The 27798-nt window shown below is 37.3% G+C and overlaps 1 protein-coding gene across 3 annotated transcripts in view; it reads left to right on the top strand.

Moving 5' to 3' along the window:
- The first annotated feature begins 8521 nt into the window (after positions 1-8521).
- Positions 8522-27798, top strand: part of rmnd5b (required for meiotic nuclear division 5 homolog B) — a 33961-nt gene continuing 14684 nt past the window's right edge. Inside the window, exons 1-7 of one of the 3 annotated variants that reach the window (XM_051933845.1) lie at positions 8522-8554; positions 18078-18218; positions 20163-20308; positions 22436-22573; positions 23335-23435; positions 23526-23692; positions 24184-24349. In XM_051933845.1, coding sequence (XP_051789805.1) covers positions 18080-18218; positions 20163-20308; positions 22436-22573; positions 23335-23435; positions 23526-23692; positions 24184-24349 — 857 coding nt within the window. In that variant the 5' untranslated portion in view covers positions 8522-8554; positions 18078-18079. Of the gene's footprint in view, positions 8555-8583; positions 8787-18075; positions 18219-20162; positions 20309-22435; positions 22574-23334; positions 23436-23525; positions 23693-24183; positions 24350-27798 lie in introns of those variants that run through there. The other 2 variants (XM_028812896.2, XM_028812895.2) reach the window with 2 other exon arrangements.

Below are 27798 nucleotides of genomic sequence, written 5' to 3'. Positions count from 1 at the left end.
TTTAATTTATTTTTATGTGGCACACTTTCTGTTGACAAGCTCAGGGAGTAGTACACATTTTAGAAATATTGTTAAATGAAAATTACATTTAATAAACACCCCACATCACCATATACATTTCTTAAATGTTCTGTTAGTAAATGTTAATGTGTAAGCATGCTAGGCTAAAGTAGGCAAGCAGGGGAAAGAATGCACTAATAATAATCAGCTACTGTCAGGTCACAGTGACTGCAGCTATTGATTGCCACCAACCCCTTAATAGGATGTTAATTTACATCTCTTATTGAACTCTTGCTTTAATTAAATTTCTTGTCTTCCTGCTTTTGCACACATACAGGAGGTAATGCTGTCACCTAATGCCAGCTTCACACTTCTGTTTGCACAGTTCTTAAAACAAGATGTCCAGTTTGGAGAAATGATCATCAAGTATAGCTGCGTATTACTTGTCATTAATAATATTTTATTAACAATGATCTACTTTTTAATTAAATCAAAACATAACAATAACTAATGATTATAAAATTGCAGCAACCTTAGAGCTTGGCGCTAGAGAACAATGCCAGTACTTTACTATTAATACAGTTCATCTGTGTTTTATCACGGGAGGGCTTTGAGTCGACCCTTTCCTAAAACAGAGATTCTTTTATTCCCACGTTCGTTATTACATAGACCCACACATGTCCACTTGTTCGGTTATCTTCGCACTCACCTGGGGCCGCATTTATACGACTTTGCGTGGATTTGATTGAGAAATTACGCGCACGACAAAAAAACAGAAATCAGATTTATAAAGCCTGGCGCATACACATTTCTATGCAATTTACTTTTAGAAATCTCAGCATCTTGTAAATATGCGTTCAAGAACGCGCCTCAATGCTAATCGACCTCATACATATTCAGTCACGATGCTGCAGACTTTCATTGGCTAGCAGAACAGCTCTATTTTGACGTGTCGAAACCCCGCCTCCTGCACTCAAAGCATCACACTTGCAGCTGAGAGCTCAAGGCCATGAGTTATAACGCCTCTCGTCTATGCTCTGGGGGTGAAGCGCAATGAACACTGGAACAACTCACTCAGGGGTGAGGGAGAGCCGAGTGGATTTAAGACGTGAGGGTCCGAGGGGGCTGTGCCAAAATGCTGCGTTTCGCTGTTAAGCGCCCGGGAGGAGGTGTGGGCTTAAATTATTGAAACATCTGGGAAGGGGGAGTGCCCGCCTGACGACCCTAAGAAAATTCTGTCAAGAAGTGGACTTGTGAAGGTGCGATTGCTTGCCACCCATCTCATGTAAGGTGACAGGAACTTCCCTGCTAATGAGATGGTAGTGATGAACCCATTGTATTGAACATATATAAAAATAATTTGATATCAAAATTTTGACCCATTTAAGGTTATCCAATGTTGTGTTACAGCCATGGATTGTTTCCTGGCTGATGGTTTTTTTTTCCATTTTATTGTTATTTTCAATTTTTGTTATCATTTTATTTTTATTTATCATGTGTTTTTGTGTAACTTTTGTTAATTATGTTAGTTAGTGTCTAATATTTAGGGATAAATACACAAACTAAATGCAAACCCTGGTACCAATCGAGACATAGCAGAAGACCCCAGGCACCAGCATCAAATTGTTCAACTGACTTTTTGTGATGAGAACGGTGCGTAAACCTGCATGTCTCCCTAGTCATTAGCAAAAGATGGACAGACATTATTAGTTAGGCAAGTTAATGTTTACGTTGAAGAAGTCTGCACACATATAGGACACATCTGTAATTTTCATGGCGAAAACCCCTCTGACACCTGCAATTATCGGATAACAGACGCATCTCATTTTAAAGACAAACACAGCCTTTTCAAAGCACAACTGCGGGAACAACAGAAGCCGAATGATCTTAAAAGATGCGCACTCGGCTCTCACCTAAGCGCGCAAAGTACCTGAGAAAAGGGGACGCATTTAGCCCTAAATTCTGAAAACATTACAGTCGGGAGAAATGAGTAAACTCTGAACTGAGAAGACTGGGTAAAAAATGCATAGAATGTACCTTTGTTGGAATGACACGTTCAAGAGAAAGAAACAGCCGGATTGATTTTGGGTAAAGGACTAACAGCAAAACAAAAGAATACAAAGTAAGTTTATAAATAAGCTGTACTACCTGAAGAAACACTTTACGAGTCCCCGAACGGTACGGTGTCGCCATCTAACGGTACATGTAAACGAATACTTCCTGAAATGTGCTTAACAAGACCTCCCAGTGAACGCTTAATAAGAAAGGCGCCAAAGCAGTTCTTCAGAGCTATGCCATAGGGGAACCATTTTTTGAGTTCCCAAAATACAGTACATATCAATGTGAAGGTTCCAGAAAGAATTTTTATTAATTTAGATCCGAAACAGGCTTCAGAAATAATTGTGAATTGATGACAGATTTGTGAAACACCAGTTGGTCTTGATTTTAAAAAGACTCTTGATGTATACGTTAACCATGTGTTCTTAATCTGTCAGTGTCCAGCTATAGATAGGCTACAATACATAGCAATTTTCAATTGTTTTTAACTATTTGAAAGTTTTCAAAGCACAAAGCTCGAATTTCATGTGGAAAAAAAAACCTTCCCAGAATGAAATGGTGCTTTGCCAAGCAAAGGCTCTATGAGGAACCACACAAGTCACTAAACAGCCATATAGTGCCATTAAGGAACCATTACAGGTACTGAACCAGAGGCAAGTCGAGGTTAATTGAGACATTATTGTCTTCATATACATTTCTAAGCATTGCTTTGCATGCTTTTACTGAAAGAGAACAGTAAATAAAAGCTTCTTTAAGACAGCAGCACTTTCTAGGACGAATCAACAAGAGCTTTAAATGTGACTTCCACCTAGAGTGAAATTGTTTTAATCTCTTAAACTTTATTTTATTTTGCATCTTTCAAAGTAGTCTGGTGACAGTTGTAGCACTGCTGCCTCCCAATAAGGAGATCAGGGTTCGCATCCTGCATCCTTCCTGCGTGGATTTTGCATGTTTTACCTGTGTTTGCGTGGGTTTCCTCCAGATGCTCCAGTTTCCTCCTACAGTGCAAGGACCTGCATGTTCAGTGGACTGGCATTAGTAAATTGTCCCTAGTGTGTGGTTGGGGTTTGTGTGTGTGTTTGCCATGCGATGGACTGGCACCCTGTCCAGGTTTGTTCCTGCTTTGTGCCTTATGCTGGCTGGGAGAGGTTCCCATGACCCTGTTCGGGACTAAGCATGTTAGAAAATGACAAATCCTTCAAAGTGGGCAGCATGGTGACACACTGGTGAGCGCTGCTTTCTCACAACTCCATTAGAGTTTGAATATCTGAGTTTAAGTGATTTTTTTCCCCCAAGTATTCTTCCTATATCCTACAGATGTGCAGGGCAAAAAAATTGGTGAATTTAAATTTGCCAGATGAAAACGAGTGCATGTGTGTACTCTGCCATGGATTGGCTTTCTATCAAGGGATTGTTTCTAGTTTGTGTGTGAGGTTCAGCTTTGGGGAACAAGAGGATTGAAACAGAGAATCTTTCAAACGTGAGAAAAGCGCTATATAAATATAATAAATGTATTGTTATTATTATATTATTAACAGGGATGATAACGCTTCAAAGTTTGCTGATCTCTTTGAAAGATGTGGTGCTGCCACCTGGTGTTCACAGATTTTATTACTTGTGTTTTTAGTTATGCATACCAGCACGACTTTTAGTAATTTGGGATGTCAAATTTGATGACTGCAGTTGTTATTACTGGGTTATGTCAGATTACAAGACTATAAATCAAAGGTCATGACAAATTATTCAAGGAAAACTTTCCAACACAGTTTCACATTTCCACAGCACTGTGAGCTCGCCTCTTATTTTTTCTGACAGCCAATAATGCACAAATGCTTTTTCATTCTTTTTTCCATTGTGTTGTGGCAGATAAAGCTCAAGACATCAGACGGATGAGTCTCTTTTCTTTTTGAGAGGTTGTGCTCTGCATGATATGCCTTGTCCTTCTGGGTAAGCACTTGTTGCTTCTCAACTTTCACACAAATATAGCCCAAATCCGTGACTTAAGACAAAATAAGGCCTATTTGATTTTGTAAGGGTGAATCTCAGAGTAGTCTGACTGAGTCGCTGGAGATGTTAGACTACACAACTGAGTGTCACAGGAGTGTGCTGCCACTGTCCACTGAATTGACAAGATTATGTTATTAAGTCTGTGACACAGAATCACTGAAAAAGTTGTAAAATGTGTCAGGACTTTAAAATCATGTATCTCAGTTATCTTCTCACACCCAAAACAGACTTCCTCCATAATATGAAGACCACCACTTCTATAGACTCAAGTGGCCTATAGGCAATGTATATAGCAATTAAACAACCAATACTTATTTTAAAAGTTCCACTAACAGCACGATCTACCATAAGATCCAGTATAAAGGTTAAAAAGATTACAATACAATATACATTGTAAAATTTCAATAGTACAAGCATTAAAAAAGGATACAATACATATACACATACATGAATTTACAGCAAATGTGTAGATATCATATATACAGTATACACTGCCAGTCAAGAGTTTTGGAACACCCCCATTTTTCCAGTTTTAATCCAAATTTAAGTTGTTCAAGTCCAATAAATAGCCTGAAATGATACAAATGTAAATGGGAAAATGCCAGAGGTTTTTTTTTTTTAAAAAAAGGTTAAGTTAGCAAAAACTGAAAAATAATGTAAACTTTAGAGTTATACAAAAAAAGGCCCTTTTCAGTTGAACAAGTAATGGATTAAGAACTTAAAGGTTTTTGGCAACAGTGAATGTCAATTAAGCCTTGAAAGTTGATGCAGACAATTCCCATATGTCTTCCAACTTCTGCGGATTACTTACAAATCCACTGTCTGCATACGGAAAGCAGTGTTGGATGTTGCATGCTAAGTAAGCTTTTTGTGTATGTGTGTTGTTGTTGGTGTTATGTTTTTGTCAACTGTTCTCCATAGACATGAAGCTAAAAAACGTCCTCGTAGTATTATGACAATAAACCTGAATCTGAAGTGGTCAGAAATAGATTACAGCCGCATTCATCTTCTACTGCATGCAACATCCATGCAAATGAAAACTGATTTGAATTTTGTACTGGAAAACAACATCAGATCTCTATCCAGATGCAATGCAAACACTGAATCCACATCTTAGTTAAAGCTAGAAGTAAAGGTGACGATCGAACTTGATCACCATCCTTCAGTTTACACGTCGCTAGTCTACAGGGCAGGTCCTTGTCTTTCTTAAGGCTATGCTGCCTGAGTCACTGGACCATAAGGGCCTCCTCAGAGAACATCACCCTCTTAGATAGAACTTCATTTATAGATAGATAGACAGAACTTTATTTGTCCCCAGAGGAAATTTGACTTTTTACTGAAGCTTTTAAAATAAATAAACACATACATAAATAAATGGATAAGTAAGTACATAAATAAATAAATATACACATACTTTGGTCTGAACACACAATGGAATGACTATAAAACAAGAAAATTCACTGAGGCATTATGAAGATGTATTGCTGTTGGTATAAAGGAGCCCCAGTAGCATTTCTTGACACACATTTGCTGAATAATTAATTTGCTGAAAGTCCACAGTGTTAATGTGGCACAGTGAGAATGTGCAGCATTGTTCATAATGGCATAATTTTGTTTTAATTTCTTCCTTTGTTACTTCCTCCAGGGGGTCCAGAGTGCATCCTATAACTGAGCTCCCCTTTTAATTAGGCAGAGTGGTGTAGTGGTTAAGGTTATAAATGTAATGAATTATTATTATTATTAAATACCACTACTGACACATTGTGACCATGAGCAAGTCACTTGACTACCTGTGATCTAATTGGAAAACCAAAAGAAATGTATCCATTTGTATCATAAATGTTACAAGTTGCCTTGGATAAAGAAGTCAGCCAGCCCAGCACACCACAGCATATGAAGGATGTCACGTCCCACAGTAAAGAAACACAGTCTCCTAAGGAAAAAGAGCCTGCTCTGCCCTTCTTATATAGTTCTTCTGTGTTCTGGGACCAGTCAAACCTGTAATTAATGTGGATCCCCAAGCACTTGCAGGAGTGGACCACCTCTATATCCACTCCTTGAATAGTGACTCTTGCCTGACTCTAGCAGATCCATGGTAGCCCTGTTTCTGCCAAGGTTGACCTTGCATTCTCTCTCATTAAGCATCCTGAGGGTTAGTCTTTGAATCACTCAGTTCATCTCCACTCCTGGGACTCATTTGGCAAGGATGGCTTTGGCTCCCCATAGTCTAAGGAGACTTGCAATACACAGGCTTCTCTAGCACAAGGAAGTCATAACCCTAGAAGGAACCTTGGGCCTGGTAGGGTAGACCTTAATCTCCACAATTAGTAAACAGATTACGCAGATTTGCTGATGGATTGAATGTTTTATGCTAGTTTTAACATTTTTAAAACTTACATTTCAGCACTAAGTCAAGTAATACAAATTCTGAGATAATTCCACACCAATTAATATAAGTACTTTAAAAAACATTTGAAAACAACATAGTTACAGTGAATTCAGAGAGTATTTAGACCCTTTCACTTTTTGCACACTTTATTGTGTTGAAGATGTCATTGCAAGGTTAGGATTTGCAGTTAGCTCTATTTTTTATTTCACTTTCCATCATTTTTCATTTAGTAAGTTTATTTGGAGTTAATATCTAGGCTGATCAGATTTTCATTGTTCCAAAACAGGACACAACTCATTATTAAAGCAAGTGTGCTAAATTGAAGTTGCATGTGCGTGTGTGTGTTGTGTTGGCATACAGAGTTTCTTGCACCTTATAAAAATGTACATGAATTTGAAAGGGGGGGGGGGGTTGTATGGAGCTTAGTGGACCTTGTAAAAATGTACATTAAAACTCCCTTCACGTTTCGGCTATCTAAAAACAAGACAAAATGGGGGAAATGGGAGATTTTGGCAAATTACAGGACCAGATAAATAGCGTGATTCATAAAAACAGGACTGACTCAGAAAAAAGGGCCTTTTGGTCAGCCTATTTATTTCAGTTCTTATTGGTTTCAATCTTTGGTCCCCACTTTCTCTGAATTGTCCTTTTTCTGTTTGGTTTTAATTGTAAAAGATTACAGTTCAAAGCGTTACACTCAAATCTGTTTGAAGCCAGGGGTGTGCCTAGCTTCTGTACTTATAGGGTTTATCTTCCCTCTCTAGTAATACCGTCATTTCAACATTCGTGTTACATGGAAATGTTTCGGGGTGGGCTCCCCTGTGGAGTTTTTGCAAAGTTGGCCATGCATTTAAGTATGCAAAACAGGAGGAGGAAGGGTTAAGCTCTTGAAGATTACAGACTGGAAACAGTCCATTGGATGGGTTGGGGAGAACTCAAAAATCAGGGGATGGAGCTCTGAAAAAAGGGCTAAAGTCTCGGAATCGGCCCTCTCATTGAAGCCAGTGATTGAAGCTACAATTTTTAAAGGATTTGCTACGGTATAAATTATACTTATACCTGAAATGTCTATTATCTATACTAATTAACTATTTCAATTAAAGACAGATACATTTAAAAACCAGATAAAATCAAAAACTGATAAAATTGTGTTGTCCAATGACAATCAACAGAAATCAAAGTCATTTGCTGGGAAAACCACAAACTGATCTACATGAATGTTTTACTGATGGGCAATTGTATTTACCATGGTCGAGACTAGGGAGCTGTAGTGAAATAGTAATTGGCCCTTGGTGTGGAAAAATGTGTGTGTGTGTGTGTATATATATACAGAGAGAGAGAGAGAGAGAGAGAGAGAGACAGAGGTAACTAGAGATCCACAGGGTTTTTTAAAATTCCCAATCTCCTGACAATCTGTCAGATATATATATATATATTTCTGATACATCCGATTACTGTACTCGACGCCACTATAACAGAGACCCGCCGTTTTAGAATATTTCCCGGGTGAAGCAGGCAACACTTCTTGTGCGGTATATATGTTTATTGTCATCTTTATATTAAATTATTTATTAATTAAAACAATGATTAAAAAAGAAATAAGCTTATTTACATAAATTATAATTAAATTTTAAAGAATCTTACTTTGTGTTTTACCTGTTTCTATAAATTGTTTCGCGGTGGTTAATGTACATTACCTAAACTGCACAGACCCTGATACCACACCATGTAAACTTATGCGGATTCCTTTGGTGTCACCTTTCACCCGATTTCCCTACAAAAGTATAGTAAACGGTACCTTTAGAACGGGTGTAACTTAAACAGACAATATATGCTTTCATTATATTTAAAGCTCGGTGAGGATAGTAGTTTAAGAAAGATACCAGTATTTACAACGGATTTATTTTATAATTCTTTGTCTTTCCATAAGTCAATATTTGTTTATTTTTGTAATGCTATTTTTCCACCATTCCCCCCACTCGTGAAGAGTTGGTATATTCCAAAATGTCATAACGCGATCTCAATGGAACGTACTAATGTAAAAAAATATCGGTGGGGGTTACCAAACAAGGACCGTAAACGTTCGATTTAAATACAGGCGTGTACTAACACAATTTAGCGGTCTACTTTTAAACTAATATAAAGTTTTTATTCAAACGCATATGTGAATGAATATGTAATGTTCGATAATACATGATAAAAAAAATAGGCACACATATTGACTCTACGTCTAATGGAAGCGCCCAGCGTATGTGTTTAAATATTTTTTATTTTTTAATTAAGGAAGTGGTTTTAAAGGGCCAGGTGATTTGTAGCGAAAATATACGGCAAGGTAAGTAATGTAAGACGATTGTGTTTTACTTCCTACAAAGAAAATAGCTTGTGTTGGCTACGAACTATTCGTGTAATTTAGCTGCATTGCTGACTGTTTAATATGACAATTTCCTGATGATTCAATATATCCATTTAATTATTTTAATTGATATGTGGTGGGCAGCTTTTTTTGCGATTCAGTTGCTGAGGTTACTGCCGGGTACTGTGCTCTTGCTATTGCAAATCAGGAATTTCGCGGTGGTGCCTCTGTCTACATATGGGATTGCAGTTTATGGAGTTATTTTATTGTCTTTGGGGATTCAGTAGGAGATTCTTGGCAGCCGAATTTCTATTGTTTATAGCATAAAGATTGGGCGTTTCAGAAAAGAAACAGATGACAAGTCCTGTAAGGGGCCTCCTGTTTGTAATGACAGCCCCACTTCAAATCAATTACAGTAGGAGCGTATGGTTGGGAAAGAGTTGAGGACACTCGTGAATTACTGTGTTGAACAAATTAGATGCAATGTCATTTGGGTTGTGAGTTATATCTCTTAATGTGAACTGAGGAAAATAATTTTACATTCATCTTTGTAAGAAGTCGCTGCGTTGACGTAAAACTGATAAACAGGGCTGGGAAAGTTTGTTCTGGAGATTTTCAACGGCATCAGTTTCAGTTGCTGCATTTCTTTAGGTTATATATGTCGCTTTAATGGTTATCTGATTTTCTCGTTGAGTAGTTACAAGCTACCTGACAGTGAGTGGGTACCTCATATTATATAATATATATTTTTTTTATCTGGATATATTTTTTTTATCTGGCAGTTAATACTACACAAGGCAACTTATAAAATAAAGATATGGAAAGTTAAAAACGTGCACTTTGTAGAAACATTTTAGAAGGTAAATAAAAACACCGGCTGGATATTAAAAATTAATAAAAAGTAAAAGGACTTTACACTACGACTTTGAAATACACTAGAAATGGGGTGTCTAATCTCAGTCCTAGGGGGCTGCAGTGCTTGCAGGTTTCTAAGCAGTCTCCACAATACGAGTCCATTTCTGCTGGTAATGAACAAATTATTTACAGTGGATTGAGAAAGTATTCAGTCACCTTCACTTTAACATTGTGGCATGTTGCAACCATGTGCTAAAATAATTTAAATGGATTTTTTTCACACATCAAGATTCCCTCAATACCTTGGAAAGACAAAGCAAATATAGGATTTTAGAATTTTTTTGCAAATGTACTAAAAAATAAAAAGCTGAAATATGACACCAGTATTCGGACCCTTTACGTAGTACTTAGTTGTGGCACCTTTGACAGCGATTGAAGCCTGGAATTGTAACAAGTTTTGCACACCTGGAATTGGGGATTTTCTGCCATTCTTCTCAGCAGATTCTCTCAAGCTCTGTCAGGTTGGATGGAGACCATTGGTCGACCACTATTTTCAGGTCTCTCTGAAGATGTTCTGTTGGGTTCCAATCCAAGCTCTTGCTGGGCCACTCAAGGACATTCTCAGAGTTGTCCCTCATTGTCCTGTTGGAAGGTGAACCTTCACCCCAGTCTGAGATCTTAGAGTGCTCTGGAGCAGGTCTTCATTAAGTATTTCTCTGTACTTTGCTCCTTTCAGATTTGCTTCAACCCTGTCTAGTCTCCCAGCCCCTGCCACTGAAAAACAACCCCACAACATGATGCTGCCACCACCTTACTTCACCACTGGAATGGTGTTGAACAGGTGATGAGCTTCAGTAGTTTTCCTCCAGATGTGATGCTAATCTTGGTTTCATCAGACCAGAGAATTTGTGTTTCTCATAGTCAGAGAGTCCTTTAGATGCCTTTCCGCAAACTCCAAGCAGATTTCATTTTGTCTTTTACTGAGGAGAGGTTTTTGTCTGGCCAGTCTGACATAAATACCAGATTGGTGAATTATTGCAGTAGTGATAGTCCTTCTGGAGGTTTCTTCCATCTCCACACAGATTCTTTGGAGCTCAGCCACAGTGACCATCAAGTTCTTGGTCACCTACCATTGCCTTTCTCTCCCAATTGCTCAGTTTGGCTAGATGACCAGTTTTAGGAAGAGTCATGGATGATCCAAAATTATTCCATTTAAGAATTGTGGTGGCCACTGTGCTTTTGTGAATTTCAGTGTTATAGTAATGTTTTTGTAGCCTTCCCCAGATTTGCGCTTCAACACAGTCCTAACTCTAAGCTATGAAGGCAATTACTTTGAACCTCATGGCTTGGTTTTTGCTTTGATAAATAGAAGGCCCCATAGTTCACAATACAGGCAGGTATGCATCTTTTCCTGATCATGTCCAATTAATTTAATTAACCCTAGCTGGTCTCCAAAGACGTTATAGAAATATCTCATTAATAAGCAATAGAATGGGATGCACCTCCGACAAATTTCAAGTGTTAAAATGAAAGAGTCTGAATACTTGTGTCAATGTGATATACTTTCTAAATCCACTGTAATTCTATGGCTTGTTATTGTTGTCCTCCAGCCTTTTCTAGAATTTCTTATACTGTAAATGTTGTTTTTCTAAGGATGTCATAAAGGTATTTCATGGACCAAAGCAGATTAGCAGTTCTTGGTTTTTACAAATGTTGTTTTCTTTCTAAGAGCGTCAATGAAAATGTCATTTTATGATGGACACACGTCATAGGGGCAAAGTGGACAAACCTTTTTTTAAGTTTCAACAAACAGGATCCTATTAAAACTGAATGTGTCGGTTAAGAGTTAAAAAGCAATGGTGGGTTATGAATCTTAGTATGTGAACTAAAATTAAGCTTGAAAAATTTTTGCATTAGCAGCAGTAATTTGCTTCTAATCCAGATATTGACTAAATGATAACCGGACCGCATGGTAGAGCTATTGCAAGAAGGCTAAGGACCCATGAGATCTTTAGAAAATCAAAATATACAATATAATAATAATAATAATACATTTTATTTATATAGTGCCTTTCCCATGCTGAAGGTGCTTCACAGAGTCTTAGAAAAAAAAAAAACAGCAGGGTATATGTAACATTGGATACAAATGTTTTCCTGAATAGAACAATGAAACAGATAACAAAGCATTAAATAGAATAAAGGACAATAAACCAGAGTAAAATACTAAATTCAATACTAAAAGAAAAACCTAACAAATAACCTCATTTGTGATATAACAGACACACAAATTATCCTGAGCACCTGGACAGAGATGGGTTTTAAGTTGTTTATTAAATGAATGAATGGAGTCAGCTGATGTAATTAATTTTGGGATGTCATTCCAAAGTCTGGGTGCTGTGGAGCTGAAGGCCCTGTCACCCACAGAGTGCAGGTTAGTGTGAGGCACAACAAGATTACCAGAATCAGAGGACCTTAGTAGGCGAACAGGAGCATAGTGATGGAGAAGGTCATTGATGTAGTCCGGTGCAAGGCCATTTAAAGCTTTGTAGGTTATTAATAGAATTTTATATTCAATCCTGTAAGACACAGGGAGCCAATGAAGGCGAAGCAGGATGGGTGTGATGTGCTCACTGTTGCTGGTTCGTGTAAGGACTCTTGCAGCAGAGTTTTGAATCAACTGGAGCTGTGATATAAGATTAGAAGGGGCACCTGCCAGCACAGAGTTACAATAATCGATGTGGGATGTGATAAAAGCATGGACAAGTTTCTCAGCATTAGAAAAGGAGAGGAATGAGCGAACACGGGATATGTTACGGAGGTGAAAGTAAGAAAGTTTCTTAATGTGGTTTATGTGGGCAGAATAAGAAAGGGAGGAATCAAAAATGACACCAAGATTCCTTGCATCAGAAGAAGGTCTGATGAGATCACCGTCAAGAGTGACTGGAAAGGAGCTCATTTTCTGATGAAGTTGCACTTTTGACATTGAAATAGAGTTGAGTGTCATCTGCATAAAAATGATAACCCAGTGCATAGCTACGAATAATATGGCCAAGGGGAAGCATATAAATACAGAAGAGAAGAGGACCGAGGACAGAGCCCTGAGGAACTCCTTGTGTGACTGGCGCTGAGCTGGATCTGCTGTTGCCAAGACTAACAAACTCTTGCCTATCAGTCATATATGCCTATCAGTCATATAGGAATTGAACCATTGGAGGGCAGTGGCAGAGATACCCAGCATGTTCTCCATTCTGGACAGTAGAATGTCATGTCTGACAGTGTCAAATGCTGCACTGAGGTCTAACAGAATTAATATGCTGGTTTGTCCAGAGTCTGCTGCCATAAGGAAATCATCTGTTACCCAAAGAAGAGCAGTTTCACAGCTGTGCTGCACCCTGAAACCAGTCTGAAAGGGTTCCATCAAATTATTAGACATTAAGTAATTGGTGAGGTGGGAGGCTACAACACGCTGAAGAACTTTTGACAGAAAAGGTAAGTGGGAAATAGGCCGATAATTGTCAAGATTGTCACCATCAAAACCAGGCTTTTTTAACATGGGTGTTACAGAAGCGATTTTAAAAGTGGCTGGCACAAACCCAGTGTTGAGGGATGTATTGATTATTGTTGTAACAGTCGGGATTAAGGCATGAAGGCAGGATTTAAGAAGTGTCGTGGAGATGGGGTCCAGTACACAAGTAGTTGGCCTCATCTTACAAAGCAGGTCATTAACAAATGCCGATGTGACTGGTGAAAATTTAGAAAAGGAGATGGATGGAGTGTGAAGACAGGGAAGGATATAAATGGATGATGGATTTATGTTAGTTGAATTATTTAGATCTTTAATTTTATTGCAGAAAAAGTGGAGGAATTTTTCACAGACTTCAGGAGAGGAGGTAATCGGACCAGATGCAGATTGAAGTAATTTATTAACTACAGAGAACAAAACCCTTGGGTTTTCATGGCCACTTTCTATTATTCGGCCATAATGTGTGTTCTTGGCTGCAGTTAGTGCATCCCTGTAAGCCCTTTGATGGTCAGAGAAAGCCTGGATGTGAACAGTGAGGCCAGTCTTACGTGACATTCTCTCAAGGCTTCGGCCAGTTGCTTTCATAGATCGTAGCTCTGAATTATACCATGGATCAGAACACTTAAAGGAAACCTCCTTATGTTTTAAAGGAGCTGTTTTATCTAATGTTGAATGAAGGGCTGAGTTATAGTGGTCAACAAGACTATCTACTGTTGATGGAATAGGTGAAGACAGAAAAAGTTCAGAAATGGATCCAGCAAGAACAGAGGGACAGATATTTTTAACGTTTCGGAAAGAAATTTGACGTTTACAGGTAAGAGGAGGGAGAGGTAATGAGACAGTGAAAAGCACTGCTTTATGATCAGAGAGTCCCAAATCAGTGCTGTAAGTGTTGCTGACAGATAATCCAGATGTGCACATCAGGTCCAATATATGACCACCAGAGAGGGTGGGAAAATCAACATGCTGCACCAGGTCAAAACAGTCCAGTAAGGATAGGAATTCATTTCTCAGTTTACATGTAGTAACGTCAATATGGATATTGAAATCGCCAAGAAGAATGACTCTCTGGGGAGAGTGAACTTAAGTGGGTTAATAATTCAGTCAGATCAGATAAAAAAGGTGCATTGTATTTCAGGGGACAATAGACAACAATAAGTGAGACAGGACCAGATTTTGTTATTAGCTTAAGAGCCAGACACTCGAAAGACAATGGACCATCAATGGGGATTCTTTTGATGTTTAACTTCGATTTAGTAATTACTGCAACTCCTCCGCCTTGTCTTGAGCTGCGAGGCTCCGTGAAGTGAATGTATCCGGGTGGAGTCACCTCTGTGGTAGATGTAAAATCATTTGGTTTTTGCCAAATTTCTGTTAAGCATAGCAAGTCAAGGTTTGAGTCTGTAATGAATTCTGATAGTACCAGTGTTCTACCATTAAGAGATCCTGAGTTAAACAGTGCAATATTAGCCGATGTGGGTTCGTTGTGCGCAGATCCATGACCAGAGTTTATCAGCAATGCTTGACCAGGCAGGAGGAGAGTGCCAACAAGGCTTAGAATTAAATAACTTGTTTATTACCAGCAGGAACTGGCTTCCAGTGTGGAGAATGGCTGGAGTGAACACCTGCAACCACTTGCTCACTGAGATTCCATCCAGAGCCCAGTGAGCAGGTTCGGTCAGCATACTACTGAAAATATATTAACGTTCTGCTTTTATAAGACAAAAAAACAAGTGCATTACTGGTCTAAATGCCATCTCTTACTATGCCAGGCAAACTGAATTTAAATTGTCTATTCTTGAAGAAAGAAGGCTCTCTCTCCCTCTCTCTCTGTCTGTCTATATATATATATATATATAATATGGCCTCCAGAAATCTCAAAGGCATTAATAAAGCAGAGCCAGCAGAATTCTTTCATGTATGACGTAATAGTTTGTTCCAGATTCCCACCGTTTTCTTGCTGGGCAATTACTTAAAAATAAGCATTAATTTTAGCTTTTCTGGCGAGAGGAGGAACACAATTAGTAGGCAGGTCAAAGAATAACAATTGGAGACAAAGCTAGTGAGAGTAGTCATGTTGGGAGCTTGTAAGTTTGGCTCCTCACAGCTATCTAAAGTAACAGAGACAGAGCAGATCAAAGAAGCCATGTGAATGTAGTGAGGCAAAATAATTCTGGGTGAGCTGGAGAGGCTGTATAGCGGCTAAAAAGATCTCTCCAAGCAGTGAAGTGCAGCAGTCCACCATAGAAAGAACTATAAAAATGAGTGACATACATCATTGGTTTAAGAATGGAAAGATTTTGAGGGTGCTATGGTGAAAGAAGTGGCTGGATCAGGTCAGTGAAAATGTGCCAAGCTGAGTGAAGGAGATGAAATTCCTGACAGTACATGAAGTTATGTCATGAGACACACAAGGACAGGCGTAATCTGAACCAGTCCAACAAGCACAGTCATGTGAAAAAGTAAGTTCACCCCATGAAGATACGTGGACATATCAAGATTTGATCTTCATTTGAAGTGTCAATAGATAAAGGTGACGTGAATGGGGATTAAAAGACTTTGCAATAATTTATTTAACACAAAATGAACTCCTACACCACTTCCATCTGTAGAAAAAAGTAAGTCCACCTTTGACAATAATAGCCGGTATTCCCCATTTTGCCAGAAACTTTTAGGCTGGATGTTTATTTCTGTTGAAAAATGAATTCCACTGTTAAAGAAATATTTATGAATTTCCATGTACTCGTAAGAGTCAAATCATTGCTGTTTAAAACATTTAAGAGTAATAAGCAGTCAGTTATAAATCAACAGTGATCACTCAAAATAAGAATGACACTTGTCAAGAATTTTTTTTAATAAATACAGATGGCTAAGGAGTCTAATATTTGAGCAATGGAGTGGATGGTGCAAACAGGAGATTTCATTAGAGAATGGGTTCTGAATATCAAAGTTTTCCTCCTCAATTTCTGCCTTTTGTCTGTCTGGTCAGCATGTCTAGATGAAGGATCCTAGCCACTGAACAATTTTACATTATATCTGCCAAGAAATATCTGGAAATTGAGGAGAATGAGTTGTACAGATATTTTGTTAAACATTAATTTTATACAGCCACATTTTCCATACTAGCCTTAACCATATTTTGAATATACTGTTGTGTTAATTTGCTTGATTTTACCATTCATGTACTTCTATAAAGGTGAATTTCTGTCTTGTGACTTTATCATCTATTAAAACTACTGGTGTTAAATGTTTGTACTTTGTAATATAATGCTTTGACTTGTTCTACTATATAAAATAGAGATTGATTTAATACAGCATAAAAGGGAGCAAAAGCCTTTCCAAGCACTACTGACAGGACACCAGACCATTCCTATGTATTCATTCACACACTTACTTTGTAGCAATTTACAAAAAAATAAAAAGCACCTCCTTGGGATGTGGGAAGAATCCAGCATATCTCAAGCCACATTAATAAAGATTAAAGAGAGCAAGCAAACTTCAGGCAGACAATAGCTATAGATAGAACTGAGACCAACTCACAGAATCCATAGGACAGAAAGGCTAGTCACTGTACCACTCTGTGACATATTTTCAAATACATAAAATTAATTTTTAAAAAAGTAAGTTAGAGGAGACTAGCAAAATTTTGGGCATCAGTTTAACAGTGTTTAAAGACTAGTCAACTAGGACAGAACATGTCAATTCTTAAAAGCCTTGCTGCATTTAGATAAAATAATACAAATGAGAAGTTAAGATGCATTTCATTTTATGTTCATTCCATTTGATTGTATACACTATTCATTGTTTTTATTGTTTTGTTGTCTTCTTAGCTAGGCTGCTGGTCGAAGACAGGTTAAAATTTAAATAATCAGCACAGACCTCAGCATTAATGTTTGCAGAGCACCATGAAATATATGTGTCTTTTATATGCTATTTGGCTTGTGATTCATAAAAAGCAATGTTAATGTGATGCACCATCTATTGGAATGACAAATGCAATGCATTTTAATTACTAAAAATGTTTGTGATGCACCATCTTTTGGAATGACAGAGACATAGCAACTGGATGGACACACAGGCGCTTATCCTTTTATAAAGGTGGTTATTTTATACTATTCATGTCATATTTTGGATTGGTATGGCATAGCCGTGTTTGTTTGTCTTTATGTATGCACCTTATGTATCGAGTAAAATTCCTTGTATATGTTTGTGCTTGGCGAATAAACTTGATTCTGATTCTGTCCGATATCCTGTGTCAAGGTGTGACTTTGGCCCGGGAAACAGGTTACATTGCTGCACTTGTATTTAAAGCCCAAAATCTAATACAGTATAATATTCAAAATACTTCTAAATAATTGTTCAATTTTTTATTTGTGTGCAAGATAAATAAAGATGGGGAACATATTGGGCAGGTTAGTTCCTTTTTGATTTGAATTAAAAAATATTTGGGTTAACACATTTTTTCCTGTGTTTAAACGTTCACACAGTGAAAGACAGAAATTAAAGGGATATTTAAGGCAGAATTCATTACTGTCGGGAAAGCAAAAGACAGTAAACTCAGAATCCAATTTAAATAGTCAGCATTATGTGGGCTTTTTACTATTAAGATTAACTATGTCTATTAAAAAAATGTTATGTGCCAACTGATAATACTGCTGATAAAGTGCGACACACATTACATTGGTATGGTTGATTCCAAAATGCTTCTAGTCATCAGGTTTTGAAAATGATAAATTGAGAGTGAATACTGTTTTCTTCTTTCAAAACTGTATATTTTAAATTTATATTAATACAATTCAAATGTACTTTAAACTCAGCAAAAATGTTTCATGCTTTTATTCAAATGTTAAAACATGATTGATCTTTGTCTTCTTTCTCTGATTTTTAAAGAGCAATGGAGCAGTGTGCCTGTGTAGAGAGAGAGCTGGATAAAGTGCTTTACAGATTTGTAATGTATGGCCACCTCTCAGAAGAAAGCCTAGATGAGCTACTTCGTTATGTCTCTGAAGTGAGAAGACATTTGGCCAGCTCAGGTAGAGGGTCAACCCACCTTCTTTTTGTTGTTAAAAGCAAATGTGTAAATGGGATTCTGATAAACGGGTGCAATGTGACCAGATTTAAGTAATTAACTTACATTAATCAACATTAATTATGCAGTGTAAAGGAAACTTTTGACATCTGTAAATCCATATATCCCTGCAAGCCATAAAGTTTTTTAAGTTGCCATAAACAAAATGTGGTCTGTAGTTTTGATATTTCCTTTTTTTTTCTTTCTTATAAATAACTTCCTCCATCTTCAGAATCTATATAACTCAAAAGAACAAGATCCTATCCTAGCTATTAGCGGACCTAAATTAGGAAAACATGCCATGTTTGTGGGGCATACTGAGCAACATACTGGGCTGTTTCAGAAATGTCAGTTACATTAGCTTACCTGAGAAATAATATTCTATACTCCTCAATGTCTCAGTGCCATACAAATATTGAAGATGTGCTGCAGACACTGGCATCAAGGCACAATGACATCCATGGGAGTGTGTCTAAAATAGGAAGAGCCATTGAGAGGGTGAGTTATCCCTTCTTGTAATATGTACAAATCCTGTAACTTATTTTTGCAGATTTGGAAATGGCAAAAAAAAAAAAAAACTCTTGAAAAACAATTTATTATTGGCTCTTAAGGGAAATGAATATGCAGATTCCACACAGTCAGTGACTGGGACAGGAATCTACCTCTGGTCCCTGATATTTGCACTACACAAATCTAGCCACATTGGATAAACTCGGTGCCACTGACTGTCTTTGTCATTTACAGATGTCAAAAGTACACATGCAGAATTTACATCTTAATTTCTATAAATTTGTATTTTAGTCTTTTTGCCATAAATGTCAACTTCCTTTTATACTTTGTAAACAATCTTGTGTGTAGAGGACTGTAAATGTACATAAATTTGGCATCTTTATAAATACCTTGAAATCAAAAAGCTTTACAAAGTTATCTTACACGCTGTTCTCTGAGAACTGGAGTATTGCATGACAATTCCACTGTTCCCAAATATAAAAATAAAAACTGGTTCTCATGTCTAGATCATCAAGAAATTTTGGACTACTTTATTCATTGTTTTTGTGTTAAAAAAATTATAAATTGTCAGTCAGTCATCTTCCAACCTGCTATATCCTAACACAGGGTCACAGGGATCTGCTGGAGCCAATCCCAGCCAGCACAGGGCGCAAGGCAGGAACAAATCCTGGGCAGGGCGCCAGCCCACCACAGGACACACACACACACACCAAGCACACACTTGGGACAATTTAGGATCGCCAATGCACCTAAGCTGCATGTCTTTGGAGTGTGGGAGGAAACCGGAGCACCCGGAGGAAACCCACGCAGACACGGGTAGAACATGTAAATTCCACGCCGGGAGGACCTGGGAAGCGAACCCAGGTCTCCTTACTGCGAGGCAGAGTTGTATTAATTTCTGTGCACGTTAGTGTTGTTACATAACTAAGCAGAATTGAAAATTTAAAACAGTCCTGTCAGTCTGGAAATCATTGAAACAAGCCACAAAGAATAATTTCAGCACAATGTGGAAAAGTCCAAAGTACATTATGGGAAAATGACTGACTTATTTTAGATGAGGATTTTAAAGTGTAACATCAAACAGTTGAGATGAATGAACAAGCCACAAAACTAGACAAATGTTTTTAGATGTCACATTCTTCAGAGTTTTTAAATTGCAAAAAGTAAAAAAAAAAAATGTAAAAAAGGAGAAACAAGCAATTTTACATTAACATGCTTTTTCATTAATTGGTTTAGTGGCCCTTTGTAGATATTTTTCTCTTTATAGTCTTTCTGAGTTATTGGATATCCTATTAATATATTTGTTTAAAAAGACAATCATACTAACTTATGCTTGCATATATTTTATAGGTAATTTTGCCTTTTACTTACTGATGGGCAGTTTTTCTGTGTTCTGCAGGCCTAAAAGATGGTGATTTGACAGGTATTGTATACTCCTCAATGTCTCAGTGCTGTAAGAATATTAAAGAATCGCTACAGAGACTGGCATCAAGTCACAAAGACATTCATGGGAGTGTGTCTAAAGTAGGAAAAGCCATTGATAGGGTGAGTTATCTCTTCTTTTATTATGTACTAATCCTTAAACTAGTTAGTACACAAAAATAAAAATAAGTTATTGTTAAATTCATAAATATGCAAAACAATACTTATATTTCATGTTTCCAGTTCTTTTAACTACTGTTTGATACATTATCTTACATTAAAAATGTACTACATACTGAATTTTAACATTTGCAGATCTTTGCTATTCATCTTAAGTCACATTTCCATTTTTTCCTTTTCCATTCACGTTTCACAATATAACATGTTTTACATTTTAAATTTCTTCAGAAGCAGCAGACACAGAACACAAAAATTAAAGCTAATAACATTGTAACTTGCAAGGTATTCAATATTTTTATAAGTGACCACTAAATGAAATGCCTGCACCTCTCTCCATAGCAACTGCTGAAGATGGTAAGAGCACCCCAATAGCTGTGTATATTTGTCATTGTGTAGTTTTGTCTGCTGCCATTTATCAACACACATTTGTCGGTGTTCCTTGTATTTGTAACAGTATGATAGCTTATGCCAATATATGCATATTTTATTAAACAAATCAGTCCAGAAGGACAGAGAGGAGGATGAAATAAAGTTTCCTTGAAAAATGTGGTAGAATGGGGAAAAAAAAGATGAGAATGTGTTTTCTTCTGCATAAAATGGAAATATTTGAAGTTATTTGTGAAGACATTCACAAAGACGTTGTCATTTAGATAGATAAATAGATAGATAGATAATTTATTAATCCCAAGGGGAAATTCACATTTTTTTACATAAATTTAGTACTAGTTCAGGGACATAAGACTGCTACATTTGTTGTATAGTTTTATTCCTCAAAAAGCTTTGAATTCCGAGGTCTGCAGGGATGTGAGAATCTTTGAGGAATTGTTGACTTTTTTAAGATATGTCTGCCTTTGAAAAAGCAGGCATAGTGTAAAATGTTAATGTTATAAAGACAAATGAATGAAAGACAATAAGGGTTTCAATCAGTTGTGTCATATGAAAATATTATTAGCCAATATTTTCAAAGCAATGGGGAGTTAAAAACAAGTTCTGTTTTTTTGTTTTTGTGTTTTCATATAAATATACACTCATTGAGCAAATTATTAGAATCACTGTACTGGATGGGGCCTCCTTTTGTTCTCAGAACAGCCTCAATTCTTCTTGGCATGGATTCCACAAGTTGTTGTAAACATGCTGTTCAGTCCTGGCCCATGTTGATATGATTGCATCACAAAATTTCTGCAAGTTTGTCACCTAAACATTCATGCTACGAATCTCCAATTCTGCCACACCCCAAAGGTGCTTTACTGGTTTCAGATCTGGTGACTGGGAACGCCACTGAAGAACACAGAACTTATTGTCATGTTCATGAAAGCAATTTCAGGCAACCTTTAGCTTTGTGACATGGTGTATTATTGTGCTGGAAGTAGCCATGAGAAGATAGGTAGATTGTGATCTTGAATGGATGCACATGGTACACAGAACTGACACTCGCTGGCTTTTGTTTTTCACACCATTTTGATTAAACTCTAAATCCCTGAAGATCAGCAATTTGAGAAATACTCAAATCAGTGTGTCTGGCACCAACAATCCGCGAGATCACATTTTTCCCTGTTCTGGTGTTTGATGTAAACATTAACTGAAGCTCCTGAACTGTAACAGCATGATTTTTTGCATGATTGGCTGATTAAATAATTGCATGGATTAGTTTGCTCATTGAGTGTATTTTTACAATTAAACAGAAAAATGAAAATGGAAAAAAACATTATTTTAAACCATCAATCAATAGCACAACTTTCTCATATTTTTACAAGTATAGCACAAGCAGTTATGATAATTAATAGTAATTAACAGTTATAAGGGGAGTCAGTGGTGACAATTGAACTAGCAACCTTATCAATTTAAAGTTCAAAATCTATAAGATTACAGCACCCTACCGACTTTGAGTGCACACTAATGGACATGTACAGCATTGTTTCTAAATTCTTAAAATATACATACTGTATAGCAAGAAAGTAAAATGCAACAATATTTAGTGTCTTCTTGTTTACTGACATTGTACTGTATATTTTAAAAATTTGCATTATTTAATTGTTTGATTAATCCTTATGGATGCTTAATCTGTTACAGAATTTTGATGCAGAAATAAGTGCTGTGGTGGCAGACAATGTGTGGGAACTGCAAGAACGTCAGAAATATTTAAGTGAAACCATCGTGGAGCACTTGTACAGGCAAGGCATGCTGAATGTTGCAGAGGACTTGTGTAAGGTTGGTTGATTACAGATTGTTTTATATGCTAAAGTTTTGCTTAGAAGGAAACATTTTAGTAGTTAGATTTGTTTCAACCTGTTTCTTAATTGAACCAGTATTGATTTTTAATTAATGCTATCTTTAATTAAATTCTTAATTTTTGCTCTTGCTCAATAAAGTAGGGGAAAACATAGCACTTGCATTTTTAAAACACTTTTTCATTTAACAGTTGGCAGAAACAGGAACAGATAAGAAGATGGTCTACTGAGAGTTACAGAGAGTCAGTAGTTAACATATTACAATTATTAATTATCTTGGAAAGACAAATGTACCTATGATTATTTTTTATGTACCAGTCCTGTACAAGTGCTGTCTGGTTTTTACTTCACCTCTACTTCTTACTTATCCCATTTAATTAAACATTAAATTCCCTTATATATTTGCATTTTGTATTCATCCACATACACATTCACTCTGCAGGCAGAATCACAAGACATACATATTTTTCCATTGATCAAATAGAATATTTAAATATCTGAAAAATTATATGGACAAAAATCAGAAGATGTTATAAATTTTCTTAAATATGTTTGAACAGCTTAAGCTGCCCTTTTACACAACATTTGAAGTACAACTTTAGGATGTCACTCTCATTGCATGTTTATTGCATGTTTATTTATACATGCTCTTCTTTATGTAATAACCAAATTTGCTTTAAGATACAGTTTGTGCATTTTTGCTGTTTTAATTTTGTGTGGTCCACCTGTTTTGTATTCTAGGAGTCTGGAGTAGCAATTGATATAAGCATGAAGCAGCCCTTCTTAGAACTAAATCGAATTTTAGAAGCCCTAAAAATGAGGGATCTCCACCCAGCATTAGAGTAAGAAAAAGAAAAAAATATATAAATTAAATGAAGGGGGGAAAAAGTGCCTTTGATTTCAAATATCTTATGTTTCCTTTTTGTTTTCAGGTGGGCTATTACAAACAGGCAGAGACTTTTGGACCACAACAGCACTTTAGAATTTAGACTTCATCGTCTCTACTTCATCAGTCTTCTCAGTGGAGGAATGAAGAATCAGGCAGAGGCACTTCAGTATGCACGTCATTTCCAGCCCTTTGCTACTCAGCATCAAAGAGGTGAGGTCTGAAAAACTTTTGTTTGTTCTTTCAACTGTGCATTTTTTATACTCCTACAAAATGTATAATGATAATTTAGGATACAAGAAATTTATTTTGTAATCTTTGTTTAGTGTGAAACACAATCACAAGAGAATAGCTACATTCATCATAGAAGATGTATCCTAGTTTCGGATCAGGGCAGAAATTCCATCTTTGTGGAGACTGCGTATTTTTATAATGTTTCATTCCAGCTTTCAAATATGTGCTTTTATATGCCTCTAATGGCAATAGAATCCACAGACTGATTATATGTAAATATGTCTGTATTTTATTAGGGTGTCGCATAAATGCAGCTACATTTAACATTTTTGTTTTCATAAGTCAAAATTAAAATTGATTTTCTTTGACAATGCAACTTCAACATATTTCAAATCAAAATAACCACAACTTTATCAGTCATTTATTTATGTTACATCTTTTACAGTGTGTGTTTTTTCCTCTTCCTATAGATATCCAAATTCTAATGGGTAGTCTAGTTTATTTGCGTATTGGCATTGAGAATTCACCATATCGCCACTTACTTGAAAATACTAATTGGTCTGATATTTGCACCATTTTTACAAGAGATGCTTGTGCTCTTCTTGGACTTTCTGTGGAATCGCCATTAAGTGTCAGGTTAGTAAAACATAAAACAATATAAATGTTTCAAGAACAAAAGGTTTTTTTTACAGCTTGAATTATTGTTGACATATATGAACATCTGTAGGTTGAAATTGGAAATTATAGTGAGCTGTACTCCTTATTACAGCTGATTTTTATCACTTCTTTATTTTGTAAGGTGTTTGATGTCACATTGAGTTTCCAAATGTGAGTATAATATTTACATGTATATCTGGGTTTGTGTGTGTATGTATTATTTATACACACCCACACACATACACACACACACTCAGAGTACAAAGTTTTTGACACCTGGCCATCACACCTATATGAGGTGGGCATTTAATATGTCATTGGACCCAAGTATACAGCTATAATAGCCTCCACTCTTCTAGGGTTTTCCCACAAGATTTTGGAATTGTTGCTAAATGAATTTGTTCCTATTTAGCGAAACAGCATTTGTGGGTTCAGGTACTGATGTTGAGTGAGAAGATTTGACTTGCAATCAGCGTTCCAATTCATCCCAAAGTTGTTCAGTAGGATCGAGGTCAAGGCTTTGTGCAAGCCACTCGAGTTTCTCCATACCAAGGCAATCAAACCATGACTTTATGGGCCTGGCTTTATGCACAGTAACAGTCATGCTGAAACAGAAAAGGGCCTTCCACGAACTGTTGCCACAAGGTTGGAAGCACACAATTGTTTAAATGTCTTTTTACCCAATAGCATTAACAGTACCCTTCACTGGAACCTAGTGAACAAAATTTTAGAGGAAACTGTATTCTTTTGAATTTGAAGAGGTAATTAGTAGGAATATTGGGAATTTGTGGTTTAAATATAATTTCACCCTATAGCACATCTTGTAAAAGTGGAAACTTCAAATCAGATTTGTATGTAACACTTTGATCTGTAATCTTGTACTGTCCCTTTGTAAAGTTTTGGAGGGTTTAAGCTCAACAATTGGCATTTACAGTCTGCACATTTATGTGGCCCATAAAATTAAGTCCTTGTTTTAAGCCTCTTACAGAAAAGAGCAGGTGAAAATAAATAATACGGTGAAACATGTACAATGTCCACCTCCTCTGCTCTGTCTGTGGGGGACCCTTTTACTAAGCAATGTAATTGTTTACACTGACTGAAGGCATGCTGTCGCTCGTGGCTTGTGTTGTGCCTAGAGCTTGAAGTGGGCTGCTTTGCAAACCAGAGCATAGCGGATCACTGTGGTCTGACCTCCAAGGGGACACCAAGACCCACAACTCTGTTCTTTTGAATTATATCTATACAAGCCTGGTCGACAATCCAATCTAGCCTGAATTTGTATGTACAGTGGAACCTCGGTTTGCGAGTAACTTGGTTTACGAGTGTTTTGCAAGACAAGCAAAAATTTTTAATAAATTTTCACTTGATAAACGAGCGAGGTCTTGCAGTACGAGTAGTTTGTCTGCTGAGCGTCATGTGATCACAACTGAGCTGATGGTTCTTCTCTCTCTCTCACTGCGGGATTGTGGGCAATCGTCTCCTATTCTCCGTCTGAGTCGGCATGCCTCACTCATATAGTCAACATCCGTACGAGCATATAGTGTTTACTACAGCATTAGCATTGTGACTGTGTGCGCACGCGCTTGTGTGTGTGTGTGTATGTGTATGTGTGCTCGCGCGCGCTCGTGTGTGTGTGTATGTGTATGTGTGCTTGCGCGCGCTTGTGTGTGTGTGTGTGTTCGCGCGCACGTGTGTGTTGTGACGTGCGAGTCCCCGTCTTGCACCCTAAAACACAAAGCTGAGTCTCAGTACTTTAGCAACACAAGCTTTATTCAGCTTGAAACAGCAACAGCGCGGTTATTTATACACAGACACAGCAGTCAGGCAGGGCCCTGCACATTTATAATGTTCCTTGTATCACCCATCGACAGCAGGCGCTTTTAGCATGTCCGCAATGTTTTCAGATTCGCTTTTACGGAGAACTGCTTCAGCGCTGGGAGACTGCGATTGCTTTGGGACGCTCTTCCGCGTGTCGTCCCGTTGGGTGCAATCCCACAAGAGTTTAGAAACTCACTCATACCAGCCATGATTCTTTTCAAAGGTAAAGTGCAAGTTAATTTGTTTTATGTATTTTTACTTTATATTTTATATTAATCATTTTTATATGAATAGTTTTGGGTTGTGGAACAAATCATCTGAGGTTCCATTATTTCTTATGGGGAAATTCACTTTGATATACGAGTGCTTTGGACTACAAGCACGTTTCCGGAACGAATTATGCTCGCAAACCGAGGTTCCACTGTATTTTATACTGGATCATGAGGAGTAAATAGAAGCTGACAGTATTGTGTGTAACTATGTGAATTTCCCCCTGGGATTAATAAAGTATAAATAAAGTATCTATCTATCTATCTATCTATCTATCTATCTATCTATCTATCTATGAACAGCCACTTGCTAACCACCTCTTCTTTGAGTTTCATCTAACTTTCCTTTGTCCACTTCACATCTCATTCTTTACACAACTTGCCACCTCATCTTTCATTTTTCAGTACATGGTAGCTGCCCTTGTTCACTTGATTATATGATGGTTGATTAGATCAGTTTTAGCCTAGCATAGCTTATACATTTCTAGCACTTAAGGTTTATGTCTCTTGATTTAGAGCCAAATTAAAATACATGCCAAAAAGCACACTATCAAGTATTGTGCTATCATTAATAATAATAATTCATTACATATATAGTGCTTTTCAAGGTACTCAAAGCATTTTAAACAGTGAATGGTGAGGCATTTCAACCACCACTAGTGTGCAGCATCCACCTGGATGATGCAACAGCAGCGAATTTGCGCCAGTACTCCCACCATACATTATCTATTAGGTGGTGAAGAGGTGAGAGATAGATAGCCAGTCAGAGACAAGGGATGATTAGGTGGCCAGTATGACCAGGCTGTGGTGGACAATTTAGCCAGGACATTGGGGTACACCCTACTTTTTATGAAGGATGCCCAGGGATCTTTAATTGCCACAGATATTCAAGACTTCTGTTTTACATCTCATCCGAAGTACAGTGCCATTTTAACAGCACAGTGTCCCTGTCACTGCACTGGGATGTTGGGATCCACATTCAGACCACAAGGTAGGCGCCCCCTGCTGGCCTCACCAATACCTCTTCCAGCAGCAACCCAAACTTTTTCCTGGTTGGTCTCCCATCCAAGAACTAGCCGGGCCTGAACATGCTTGGCTTCAAGTGGATAACCTGTGCTGAAGGGCATGTGGTATGGCTGCTGGCCATCATCATTGCATTTCTAAAGCTAGAGGATATTTCAGGTATTTAACAAGCTGGCCACCTTCAAGTAAATCTTTATGAAAAATTAAAGAGTGACAGTGTGTGAGACAGCAGATACTGTAGAGGTTAGTTATGAATCAGATGAATCCATTGTCTTTGAAAAATTACAGAATTAAAGAGTGACAGTGTGTGAGACAGCA

This window comes from Erpetoichthys calabaricus, chromosome 11 (assembly GCF_900747795.2).
Source record: "Erpetoichthys calabaricus chromosome 11, fErpCal1.3, whole genome shotgun sequence".
Classification (NCBI taxonomy): Eukaryota; Metazoa; Chordata; class Cladistia; order Polypteriformes; family Polypteridae; genus Erpetoichthys; species Erpetoichthys calabaricus.
The sequence above is the reverse complement of the archived record's forward strand: the minus strand, read 5'-3'. Positions and strand labels throughout refer to the sequence as shown.